At 40.1% G+C, this 13,293-nt stretch overlaps 1 protein-coding gene and 1 long non-coding RNA gene across 2 annotated transcripts in view; both read left to right on the top strand.

Annotated features, from left to right (window-relative positions):
* Positions 1-1,321: 1,321 nt before the first annotated feature.
* Positions 1,322-1,922, top strand: LOC121814192. The gene is made up of 3 exons (XR_006054181.1): positions 1,322-1,483; positions 1,586-1,603; positions 1,858-1,922. It is a non-coding gene; the product is annotated as an uncharacterized LOC121814192 (long non-coding RNA).
* A 390-nt stretch (positions 1,923-2,312) lies between these two features.
* Positions 2,313-13,293, top strand: part of LOC102290664 — a gene marked incomplete in the record, with an annotated part of 38,564 nt that continues 27,583 nt past the window's right edge. The window contains 17 exon segments of the mRNA XM_005917376.3: positions 2,313-3,212; positions 3,300-3,407; positions 4,864-4,921; positions 5,004-5,051; positions 5,413-5,481; positions 5,692-5,831; positions 9,739-9,864; positions 9,964-10,021; positions 10,122-10,190; positions 11,053-11,141; positions 11,286-11,354; positions 11,450-11,471; positions 11,548-11,574; positions 11,697-11,762; positions 11,848-11,987; positions 12,253-12,372; positions 13,182-13,239. Coding sequence (XP_005917438.3) covers positions 3,033-3,212; positions 3,300-3,407; positions 4,864-4,921; positions 5,004-5,051; positions 5,413-5,481; positions 5,692-5,831; positions 9,739-9,864; positions 9,964-10,021; positions 10,122-10,190; positions 11,053-11,141; positions 11,286-11,354; positions 11,450-11,471; positions 11,548-11,574; positions 11,697-11,762; positions 11,848-11,987; positions 12,253-12,372; positions 13,182-13,239 — 1,447 coding nt within the window.

The following is a 13,293-nucleotide window of genomic DNA, read 5'->3' as shown; positions in this document are numbered from 1 at the left end:
CAGGCTGACTGTAATTTTCTGAACCATGGGTACAGTGGAGAATTATTAACAGGTACGGATCTGGTTCCAAGGAAACTAATTATTGTAGACACAAAAGTCTTAAGATAGTAAGTTACATAAACAGCTGAAGTCCCACTACTATATTCAGAGTTTATCTATGCAAGCGTGTGTGTGTGTGTGTGTGTGTGTGAGTGTGTGAGTGTGTGTGTGTGTGTAACAAGATCGCCTGTCACGGCAATTATGGTTTGTTTTTCAGTCTCTCAAAAGGAAAAGTAGTATTCACTAAGGGATATTTATTCATTTTTACACATAGGCAGCCTGTAGGTTACAAGCGGATAGAAAGTTCTTCTTTTCATCACAAGCTATGGTGTAGCCTAAAAATGCAATTTGTTGCTAGGCAGATCATCTTAAAGGTTTTTTTACTGCGTCTGTATTATAGGAAAATAAAATACTATTGAAAGAAACAGTTCTCTACAGGAAGTCACTCTTTATTCCCATTACAAGCGCCGGTGCATCTTAAGAAAGTAAAATTACATCCGCTATTGTTAAAAAATAAATAAATAAATACAGAGAAAATTGTCATAATATTGAAACAGAATTCAAACTATGAGTTTGCGGAAAACTAACTGCCGCTCTGTCTCTCTATACAGCACAGAGTCAACTGCTGCATCACCGCTGTGCTTCAGGAACCCTCTCTGATCTCCCCCCAGCAACCATACCCCTCCCCTCATGCTTAGGGAACATGACGCATCAGGTCTGAAAATGACTAGACACTTCCGGAGTATTTCCGGTAGGGTCATAAGCTCCGGATCGAGGCCTTCCATAGTAAATATGCTGTATTTGAATATGTCATATTCAAAGCCTTCTTCGGGAGAGCAGATTTCTTCGCCGTCCAAGTACACAGGAGCGCTGCTGGGCTGCAGAAGGAAATCCATCTTGCGTCTGTGTCTTAGAAATTGTGACCTCCTCTCTGCTTTTATTCTCCTCCCTCTAAAAACTTTTTTTCTTTTTTTCCCAACAACAGGTGCCGCGCTTCCGGAGGTTTCCCCCCTCCCTTCTCAGGATGCAATTCGACACGCTTAGCGACAGATGGCGCGCTTCCGGGGTTCGCCCCCCCTTCTCCGGATGTCGGGGGGTTCCCGCCCCCCCTTCTCCGGATGCAATTCGTCACGGTCATTACTCGCTTCCGGGGGGGAGGGGGGAGGTCAAAAGGTCATGATTAGGGCCATCAATCACTTCGGATTAAATTTTGTCATAAGCTGTAGGGAGTATCTCTCTCACTGCCTAACAGCACTAATGCACCAGTTATGTCTGACTCTGCTAATGTTGTAGGAGGAGAAGGAGAATCAATTTGAGTGAGAAGATTAGTTAAATGTGGTACAGTGTAATAAGACAGTCCCCACATTTACCTAAGTAATAATAAACCATCTCTGCATGTTTCCTGTTCTTTACCCACAGAAACTGAAAGAGCTTTTCCCAAATGGTAATGCTCAGTTTTTACCTGACATTAGTGTTCATGTGAACTCTGATCTATTATACATTTTCATCTTTTCTGTTTTTCATTTTAATGTTTACCTCTTTTCAGATACGTTTCAGAATGTTGGTAAGTTTTTTTTTCTTCCTTCTTGGTGTTAAGTGTTTTTATTTTGTATTTATTGCTGTGCAATGTGTAGAGTTTTTGCACTGGAACTAGCAACTAAAGGCTTACTATGGTCCTGATGATGTGGTTGTCTGAAGTTTGTCATTTTTTTTTCTTTAAATAAGTTCTAAAAAGCAGTGTGTAGAAGGCTCCCCTATTTATTGGAAGCTTAAGGTAGTCCGTTCTTTCACTTTGACATGTCTTTTTGCTTTTTAAAGCCAAAGGTGTACCTCATATCATTTTTGTGGATCCAGAAAAAAAGAATTGCCTCAAACATCCCATTAGACATAGTGTGTTAGATTTGTATTGTTGATTGTCATTTATGCTTAGAAATATCTACTCATATATGCTTAGAGTTGTATAATCAATGTCATGTTGGTAGAGGTTTGATCCTTAATAGTCTGCAAAGACTTTGTGTGCATTCCAGAGTGTTCTGGCATTCACACCACATCCTGGGAGCATGGGAGAGCGTACCTTCTCTTATTGTTTTATGGTAGGATAAACGTATCTATGTCTGTTTTAGGCTAAGTGCCTTTTGTTTAGATGAACTGCTGGACTTCCAGACCAGCAGGTTTAGGGAAGTCATTTATGGGGTCACACACTCACACACACACACACACACACTTACACAACGCACAGGCAAGGTACTCTTTGTTTGTATGTAGACGTCATATGTTAATGAACCTATGTATATTCATGTAACCTCAATAAAAGAGCAGTGTTACGGGGGAGCGGACGAGAGCGACTGGGGTCAAGCGAAGGAACGGCGCTTGTCGTGGTTCTCTCCCTCATATATGAGTAACACAAAGAACTTTGCCTACTTGGTGTTCAATGCTTTTGCTGTGTAGTTGAATTGTCTTGAACGTTCCAGCGAATAGGTTTAAGCTACAAACCTATCACACCTACCCTGCTCTACAGGTTTGGATTTGTGGGTGTTGGGTTTTGTTCGCCATTTTAGAGAGATTTTTATATGAAAGTTCATGCAAATATGTGTGAGTGTTGAGTTTTCATAAGAACTGGAGGAACCTTTTATTAATGTATTTTAATTCATGCGAGAGATATAGTAGTGTTCTCTGGGAAGGATTTTAGTTGGGAGACATCTTGGCAGAATCAGCTGATGACCAAGACACACTTGAGTGCTTATATGTGCAGCACAATATAGATTAATGTAATCTGTTACTGTCTTTTTAGCCCCTATATGGGTATTAAAAGTAAATCGTCATTGATTTTTACACTTGTTTGCCTTTCGCATTACTGTAGCAGCATTTAAGCGAGTTCAGGAACCTAAATCTTAAGTTTTATACTACTGGACAAACATAGGATTTATCACCTAGATGTAGATGAATGTGAAATTGTATTACATCAGCCTGTTTAAAACAAAAGAGCTTGTTTGATGTTTGAAGTAATCGTCCTGTTTCAAATTGACTTTCTTTCAGGCTTGTCTGCGCTGAGTCTGTGTTTCAGTCCAGAGGCGCGGACCTCTTTTTACTTGTGTCACATCTGTGGTGAGAAGAGTTTACCTAGTGATGTCTTAAGGCACTTCTTTTCTATGGACCATTACAGCAACTACATTGTGAGTACTGAACAACATAAAATATAAAGCAGGAATATTTAGTGTTTAATTTGTAAGATTAATTCAAACTTTTTGCTTTTTGATAAGAATTGCATGGATCCCAATGCAATGAGTTTCTCCTGGATCCCCAGCAAGAAAATGAAAGAGACTGAACTCAAAAACAGAGTAAAAGAAGAAGCGTCTATGGACTTGCAGGTGTGTGTGTGTGTGTGTGTGTGTGTGTGTGTGTGTGTGTGTGTGTGTGGGCGCGCGTGTGCGTGCGTGCGGAAGTAATGTAGGAGGATTCATATACCAGATTGGAGATGGGCGATTTTAAGCGTGGAAGTAAACTTATCATGAGTGTTACGGTTTCAGATATTGAGGAGGGATGCAAAACAACACTGGTCCAGGAGGGTTGGGTCAAACAATGATTTTAATGAACGCTGTCACACAATCAGCATGGATCTCCTCCTAACAATACAGAAGCAGTTGTTTTATAGCATCGGGGTATTATTACGCCCCCTCTTGCGTCAAGCAGATACAACACATGCATAAGTTTCAAAACCACAAATGTTCTGTTGACGACTTTTGACACATTTGAAAAGAACATTTTCTCCGTCTCCACGTCAGGTGCTTCCTGTAGATCTTCTTGCTCTCGCTTATCTCTGGAACATCAGATGCACGTCCTACCACACGTCCTGTGTGTGTGTGTGTGTGTGTGTGTCAACCTCAAATGCACTCTGTCTCACCTCGCCAACTAAACTCATGACCTCTTAATAAAAAGGATATAAACAAATAAAAGATGATAATGAATAACATGGCACGTGTGTCTTGTAAGCGTGTAGGCAATCCTTCCGTAGCTCTAAGTCACTTACACAATAGATCGTCTGGACGAAGCTTCTGACCTTCAATTAACTGGCTGAGCTTCAACTCTTTAAGAAGCACAAACTGCAGGGTGTGTATAAAAATAGTTGTAACTGCACCTGAAATAAAGGTTAATATGTGCCTGTATGTTTAGACATCTTAATGCCGTCTTAAAGCTAGCTGTTATATTGTTAATGCTGTAGATTATATTGTAACAGTAAAATAATTTGTTCAATTCCACATGAGCTACACTCATGAGACACTTTGTTAGGTACAGCCGTTCACCCGCTGGTTAGCACAAGTATTTCTTCAGCCAATCACATGGCAGTAACTCGGTTCATTTATGCATGTAGACATGGTTAAGATGACCTGCTGAAGTTCAAACTGAGCATCTGAATGAGGAGGAAAGATGATTTAAGTGACAGAACATATGGTGTGGTTGCTGGTGCCAGACTGGCTAGTTCAGATGTTTTAAAGCTGCTGATCTGCTGGGATTTTTCCACATGACCGCCTCTAGGGTTTATACAGACTTGTCCAAGAGATTTGCAGTGGCAGGGGGCAAGTTGATACTAACAAGATATGCCTAATAAAGTGTCAGTTGCTGTATATCCAGCACATAACCCTTTTGATTTCTAGTAAAAAAAAAAAAATAGGTAAATTGGTTTGTTTGTCTATCAGGTGGATCACTCTGTTTTTATCTGGTATACGGAAATATCTTAAGAAATGCAGGCTGATCACAAAAGTGTTTTTATTTTTTTTATAGCTACTGTTCAGTTCTACAGTTATATTCTGCATTTTCTCTCTGCAGATGCTGCATTTACCTGATCGTCTTATGGAAAAGCTTAAAAGCAGCACCTACTCAGAAGGTATAAGATCGATCCATGTAGTGTTTGTGTGAAGTTTTATTTAGTTTTGCACTGCTGAAAATGATCTGAATCTTCTTTGCAGTGATGCTCACTCTAGGTGAAAATGAGAAGCTTCTCAAGCTGATTCAAGGTTTGTGCACTTTTTTTTTTTTTCTCACTGATCAATCAAGTTGTGAATTCAGTCTTTTAACATCTGCTTAATTAGAATCACAACTGCTGCCATCTGCTGTTTTCAGAGGTGGTTTTTCTCAATAGAAATCATCTTCACCACAAAGTCTGTTTTGTGGCTAGTCTGACACTCTTCATGGTATCGCACATATCATGTTTAAGCCACATTACGTGGTTTGTTTTCATATTATGACTCAAAGCTTTGTCATTTATCTTGTTGTGGCACCTTTTATTTACCAAATATATATCTGTTCACGTTTACTCTTTATTACTGTCTTTCAGTCAGTGTTTAATCACTTGAATCTAATCATTTTCCCTCTTAGCTTTCAAGCCAGGGAAGATGACGATCCTGGCTTACCAGAAAGACAGCAACAGGAAGCATCCGCTTCTTGGTCAGTAACAACCGCCAAAATAACAAAGCCATATTTGTTTTCAAATAAACGCATTCATTCATTTGCTCAAGTAAAAGAATGCTCATTTTTTGGAGCACTTCAACAGCATGATTAACAATCTCTTTTTTCATCCTTGACATACCAGTGAGGCAGAGTTTGACAAACTGGTTCCCTCTCCTCTAAACTATCTGTGTCATCGTGATCTTACAGGCATGCAGCACCTCGTCGAGTGCGTTTGTGTCGGAGCAGATGAGAAGAAGCATTACCTCTGCACGCTCTGCGGCCTAACAGTCGGCGCCCACGTGATCATCAAACACGTCCTGAGCTTTGACCACATCTTTTGGTATTTTGTAAGTAGCAGTGGCATCAAAGACCATATTAATTAAGTTAATTGCTTGAGATGAGTTGTAACTTAGAGGATTTCAAATTGTACAGTTTGAGAGTTCAGCTGAGTTGTTCAGAAGGCAATCAGATGATTTGAAGTAGTCGGGCTAATGTAATGGGAAGTTAAGATTTGAGATATGAGTGGATGCGTCATCATGCAGACTTTCAAACTCTTCATCTTCAAATTAAACTACAAGACTGACTCACACTGAGCTCACACTCCTCACCTATCTCTAGCCCAAATCCTTCAAAGAGCAGCTGTCCTCGTCGCCTTTTTATTGACAACTGTTACAATACACATCACAGCAAAAGCACCCCCCCTTGGTTACAAAGACAAGGTACTGTGTGTGTGCGTGTGTCTCTGTGTGCGTGACTTCCTGCTCACCAAAAGGATCATAAAAGCAGGAATTAACATCAAACAGAATCTTCACAAGGGATGTGCTTGTGATAAAACCTCCCCCAGCATGGAGTGGCTGGAGAGGTGGTCAGAGACAAAGGAATGTCTTGATCCTATAGATTGAACTATAACTTTACAAATTTAAGAAACACAGTGACACATTCAACAATTAGACTTAACATAAGGGATCACTACAGGTTTTCGCTTTGGCAGCGGTTGTCCTTCTCTCCTGGATTGGCTGGAGCTTTCTTTTGGTGCCTTCCCAGCTTTGACAAAAGTCCAGCTGGGATAACCACATTTACTCAGGGCCTTCTTGGTGTGAGGTTCCTCTTCTTCCCTGGCCACTGTGTCTGTGGGGATGGTGTTCGCTCTATGTTGTAACATCCTAATGACACCCAGTTTATGTTCCAGTGGATGATGAGTGTCAAACCTTAAATGCTGATCTGTATGTGTAGGTTTACGGTACACATCAGCTTTTAGAGGTCCCCCATTACTGATGGAAATCTCACAGCCTAAGAAGGCTAACCTGCCACTTTTCATATCCTCCCTGGTGAATTTAACTCGGTGGATCGACACATCAATGTGATCCGTGAAATGTGGTACGTCCTGAGATTTGATTTTCACCCAGGTGTCATCCACATACCTGTTTCTGCCTGTAGAACTGACACTTGTATGTGAAGTAGGTGGAATTAAGACCGTTCCAAAAGGAAACACACTTGGTTTGTGAATGGTACTCATGGCCATTGATCAGTGGGCTTTGATCAGTGGTTGTTGATCAATGGTTGTGAGAATTTGCATAATTATTGATGAAGAAACTGACCTCCCAGCCCATTGTTCCTTCAGTGGGCTGGCTTCAGTCATTGTGCAAATGTACTGTTTATAAGATTGGAGAAACCTGCAGTCAGCTGAGACTGAAGAAGTCACTTGGATAAGTGACGAAACGTTTCTTCCTCTGAAAACGCTACGTCCAGATGAACAGAATCAACCTTTGGTGATTTACTTACCTGGATGATTGAGCATGCATCAAGAAATTGAATTTGTGATACCACTGGAAAAACAAAGATTCATCTATGGGGTGGGTGATGACAGTATTTATTTATTTATTTATTTACAATTTTACGTCAAGCAAATACGATTCTTTGATTCAGCTCCTGGACCTAATTGTGGTACGCTTGAACATCACTGCTAGACTCTTTCAGTCAGTCAGCAAAATGATCAATAGATATAAATTTATTAATAAAAGAAATTAAGCACACTTTTTCCACCTCAGAGGTCAATAATACCCTCTTCATCAGAAAGATCTTCTTGCGACTGCTTCGCGGTAGTGTCAACCACTTTGGCACCAGTTTGCTTGAGATTGAAATCTAGGCTTTGATTTCAGATTTTATTTATGTTTGGTTCACTCCCTCCACCCACCAAAGTCACTCTGTGTCCCTCTGTGACATCACTTCAAACGACTTCCTGTTTTATTTTGTAAATTCCTTACCCTTTGTGTCTACATATGGTTACTCCTGCTTTTGTATCTTTCACACATGTGGTTGATTATCCAATCAGCCCCCCCTGTGTATAAGTTTCTTGATTTGCCCATCTCATTTGCTGGATTGTTTGTGTATGATTCAGTACTCAAACTTTCCAGCGATTCCTGGTTCAGATTTTTTTCCTTGTGTGTTCCTGTTTGGTGTTGGTTTTCTTTGGGGATTACTTGTTTTCACCTGTTGTGTTTTGTTTTCCCTTTTGGCTCTCTTGCTATGTTTTACTTGACCAAGTGGTTTTTGTATCAGCTTTCTGAAAGAGAAGCTCGCTTTTTGTTAAGTTCCTTTTGGAATTGCATGTGGGTCGTCTGTTTGAACTGAGCTGGTCACAGAACAATTTGGCAAACAATGGATACAGCGGACCGTGGATTGCTCCTGCAGAGAGCCGAGAAGATGCTGTCTTCAAGGAGAAGTCTCTTCTCCAGCATTAACATCCCTGAAGAGATTCAACGCAAACTGAAGCCCACTGTATTGGTAATTTTTTCTAAGCTCAGGTTTTTAGAATACCCGCATGTGACAGATGGGTGCCTTTTGTGCTCATTTTGGAATATTCCAGTGACTTTTGAAGCCAACGATGGTCTCCTTTCCAGTCAAGCCCCGAGCCTCCAGTTTGTTGGTTCCAGCCTGCTAGCTTCCTTTTTATCAGCTTGCAAAGAACCTTTCAGCTTCCCTTCATAATTCCCAGGAATCCCCTATATGGGGAATGCTTCCACTACTATTTGCATGAAACCTTCCAAAAAGATTCTGTCCCTTTTGGATCTCAACTCTCTCTCTTCCTAAATCCTCCCTTCCTTTGTGTCCCTTCCAACTTTCACCTGTCCTCAGCATCGTTGGAGCAAAACTGATGGCAGGTGTCGTCTCACATGGCCAGCCGCCTTCTGGCTCCAGAGGGTGATATGGTCCGTGACCTCCGTTTAGAGGAGCATCTTCAGGCAGATTTCAAGCATTTGCCTGTCCTGTGTCCAGAGGATTCGTCTTTGCCTTCCAGCTCTGCCTCTCAGCCCAGCTGCACTCCACTCACCAGACCGTTCCACAACAGTCTCTTATCTTTGAGACACTTCTTAGAGTGTTTACATCTGCCACATGCCCAGCCATGAGGCAGAGGCAGTCCATTGTATTTTTACCACGTTTTCAGTTTTATAGTTCATGAGGTTCCTCTGCTTTAAACGACTTACTGTTACTATGATGGGTAACCAACTCTGTCTTTGATTTGTCTATGTTTGCCTGCGTTCACTGGTAAACTATAGTTTATACTTAAAGTGTACTTGCTTTTTAAAACGAAGGCTTTTCCCAGCATACTTCCTTTACAAATCAAATGTGCAGTCGTCTCTTTCTGATGTAGATACAAGGACTGTGAGTTGCTTTTTAGCAATGAAATTTGGAGGTTTTGTATCGGTTGATCTGCTCTTGTGGCAGCCAGTTGATGAAAAGTGGGTTAAAAGCCTCAGGCCAATCTGAATGACTTCACTGTCAGTAGAAAGATTTACAAGACAGAGTGGTGGGGAAGTGAGTGCTGTGTAACAAAGTTCATTGGTTTGAATCTCTGGTTGGCTGGGTGGTAGGGAGTTTCCTTTTTTCTGTGCCTGCGTGCACTGTCCAAGGACATGCCGGTTTGGTTATTTAGTGTGTGTGTGTGTGTGTGTGTGTGTGTGTGTGTGTGTGTGTGTTAATATCTATCGCGCTAACTTGCTTGAATTACTGCATCTAGGTTAATGTGATTTTTCAGAGAACAGCCATTATTTTCTTGTGCAGATAAAATGGGATATTATTAAAATGGGTTATTTCGATTGAGTGTACTTTTTTTTTTTTCTTCCCCCATATGAATGTACCTGTGGTGCTCTGTCATTCCTGCAACTCTGTAACGATATGTAAGAACAGCCATGTTTGGCCTTCATTGTAGAAAGGTGGGGAGTAATATGTAAATTACTTTGAATGTCTTTGCAGAAAGTGTGGCATCCCTCTACATTGTTGTCAAAAGAGTGCTACTCGCTGTACAATCCCTCCTTTGAATCCATGATGCTTGACTTGGCAAAGCAGACGGAGAAGATTCATGGAAAAAATGATTTGAAAGTATGTATATGTGAGGTTTCTATTCAGGCTTTTAAGATGATTGGAGGCGTTAATTTTTCTTAATGTGAAAATACAATTTTATTTATTTGGTTGCTGTAGCAAGTGAGCCTGGAGCCCGCTGAATTCAAGTCCGTAAACTTTAAAAGCTACACAGAAGGTGGGTGTCTAATTTTAAACCTTGGTTTAGGATTTATTCATCTGCACAAACTGGCTTTTTAGTGCAGTGTAGAGTAATGTTGTGCCAATTGATCTTGTAGCTTTGACGACCCTGGAATATATCAAGAAGTGCAGCTTGAAACCAGCCATCAAACCAGGGGAGAAGCTGGGTAATGTATCAGGGAGTCTTATGTTATCAGACTTGAGTAACTGCTGTGTTCAGCACAGCTATGTCAAACTTGAAGATGTTCAAATTGAAGTAAAAGTATATTTTGTTACTGTACATGTGTAGAGTTTTCAGCTACCTGTAGCCGATATGACTATTTGTAATTTTACTCTATATATTCTATCTGAATGCTGTATACTCTGTATCAGTAGGAAAATGAGAGCAAATCTGTGACAGAAAAGCATTTTTTACCAATAATGCTGAATGCTGTCACTTTGCAACAACACAATTTACAGCTGAATATCTAGCAGGGAAGACTTTTCCCAAGCATACCAGCTGTAACAAGTTCCTCTTATTCCAGTACCACGTTCAAATCCAGTGAGCTCCAGAAAGCGCCCTGTTCGTTCACAAGTGTTCATATGTTTGATTGCATGGCTAATCAGTTGATCTGATACAGCTGTGGCAATGCAACTGAAAACACCTGAATTTGATGACAGGTCTGTCCCAATACTCTGGTCTATGCAGTGCATCTGTACTTCTAATTAAGTGAAAACTGGTTATAGTTAAGAACGTAAACCACACAGTTGGCTCACTGAGACTATATCAGCACCAATCGAGCTGCCACACCGCTTCACCTAAATGTGGGCCACAGACACACACTAAGGTGGACACGCGTGTAAAATGGCAGTATAATAAGTTAGTATAATAAACTGACACACTGTCTAAAGAAGACAAAATTTAGGACCTGCCAAAAATTCACCAAAACAAGTTCATTAAAGAAATCAGTTGACAGAAAATCCATGTTTTTATGTCCTATAAAAAAGTGTTTTGAAGGTTTTAATGTCATTACAATACTCTCTCTTCAGAGTATCATGCTGTCAAAAATGAGTCGGCCCCTGCAAGCGTACCTTCAGAGCTGCGCTCATACTGCCCAAGATGTAAACTGCTGTGTCAGGTGATAATTTGTCCTTAATAGCCTTGATGTTGCTGCTGTACCGCTGGCTGCTTTTTTTTTTTTTTTTAAATAAAAAAAAAAATTAAATTTCCAATGCACCGACTGTCTGGACAGTCTTGTTTCACATCTGTCTCTTTGCAACAGGACTGCGGTCTGACGTTGAAAAACATATCTCAATATCTCAATCATCTGTCAAATCCAAGACACAGGGAGGTACAGTGACTGTTTTGATTTTCTTGGTGTTTTTTTTGTTTTTGGAGATTTGCTAATTAAACGTGTAGTAAAAACTCTGTTTTGATCTTCTCCAGATGTTGTGGAAACTCTTTGAAGGTACTTTTCTTTTTCATGTTTTGTGTAATAAGAGTTCAAATTAGATCTTAACTTTTTTCTTTTCTTCTTACAACAGAAGGAATTGAAGGCTATGAGAAAAAAGGTACACATACGTATTTGATTTGCTATCACGGAACTCATTATTTTCACATATTTGTATAGTTGTATTTTAGAAAAGTCACACATGGCCTTCTGCTGTTGCTCAATTCATTCTCTTTATCACAGCTCACTTTTTCCTTCACTTACACTTGTATGTCATGGAGTGCTTCAAGAAAAAACAGCCAGCCATTGGTAAGTTTGCTCGCTGTGTTTTCATACGGTAGATTTGAAAAATGTTTGATATAATTTTGTTTTTTGGTTTCTGTTTTTCTTTTAGGTACAACCTTGATTGTGTCCTGCATTACCACAGAAGTTGATGCAGAGCCTTTTTACATATGCTTTGCTTGTCAGGAGTGTGTCTGTCAGTCCTTGATTGAGCCACACTTAAACTCCCGAAAACATGTTGTGCACACACTGGTGAGGTTTCAAGTTATTATTTACTGCATTGATTAGTATAAGCGACAGTGATGTAGCTGAAATTATATTTTTATTTGGGCTGTTGCTCCAGTGTACTGATATCACAAGTATCACATTAATTCCTACATTTAGTTCATAGCTTTCCTTACAAAATCAAGAAATTAGTAGCAGCTCATGCCCCTGTTGCACAGTACTCTATATTACATAGACGGGCTCTGATGAAACATACAGTTTGTAATGAGCGACTCTTGTCTTCTACTCTTAGCTGTTTGAGAATCCCTGGCGGCTGCCTTTCGGCTGGGAGAATCTGCAGGATGATCAAACACTTAAGGCAAAGGCGTGGGAGGAAGAGATGGAGGCAAGACCAAAGGAGGTGGTTCTGAAGGTAAAATGCAAATTAATGAACCAAGGGGGCTCAGCTCTTTTTATAAATCCAGAAATTAAAACTGAACTAACATTCACTTTATGTGAATGAAGATGATAGGTTTGTAGCTTGAACCTATTCGCTGGAACGTTGAAGACAATATAATTACACAGCAAAGCAAGACACGAAGTAGGCAAAGTTCTTCATGTTTCTCGTGCACGGGAGAGAACCGGACAAGCGCCATTCCCTTGCTTGACCCCAGTTGCTCTCGTCCGCTCCCCCGTAACACTGCTCTTTTATTGAGGTTACATGAATATGCATAGGTTCATTAACATACGACGTGTACACACAAAGAGTACCTTGCCTGTGTGTGTGGGAGGGGGTCAGAGTGTGACCCCATAAATGACTTCCCTAAACCTGCTGGTCTGGAAGTCCAGCAGTTCATCTAAACAAAAGGCACTTAGCCTAAAACAGATATAGCCACGTTTATCCTACCATAAAACAATAAGAGAAGGTACGACCTCTCCCATGCTCCCAGAGTGCTCTCTAATGCACACGAAGTTTGCAGACTATCAAGGATCAAACCTCTACCAATCTACAACTAATTATAAAACTCTAAGCATATATAAGTAGATATTTCTAAGCATAAATGACAATCAACAATACAAAACATAACGAAGATATGTTTCAAAATTAAAGCAGGAAAATCCCAAATTTTTAAAAACACCTGTTAATGTAAGGGGAATAATTTCCTGCTGACTCTATCATTACATTTTTTTGTTTGTTTGTTTTTAAATATATTATATTACAATGTAATCTTTGTTTCCCAGGTTCTTGATATGCCATGGTCAGTATTTTACAGGCTCAGCCCTCCTACTTTTGGAAAAGGTAAGAACTATAACTATATATTATTTTTTATATATATACAGACAGCTTTAGTTT

The sequence above is a fragment of the Haplochromis burtoni genome, unplaced genomic scaffold (genome assembly GCF_018398535.1).
Source record: "Haplochromis burtoni strain Fernald_Lab_line unplaced genomic scaffold, NCSU_Asbu1 Contig_25, whole genome shotgun sequence".
NCBI classification, from domain to species: Eukaryota; Metazoa; Chordata; class Actinopteri; order Cichliformes; family Cichlidae; genus Haplochromis; species Haplochromis burtoni.
The sequence above is the reverse complement of the archived record's forward strand: the minus strand, read 5'-3'. Positions and strand labels throughout refer to the sequence as shown.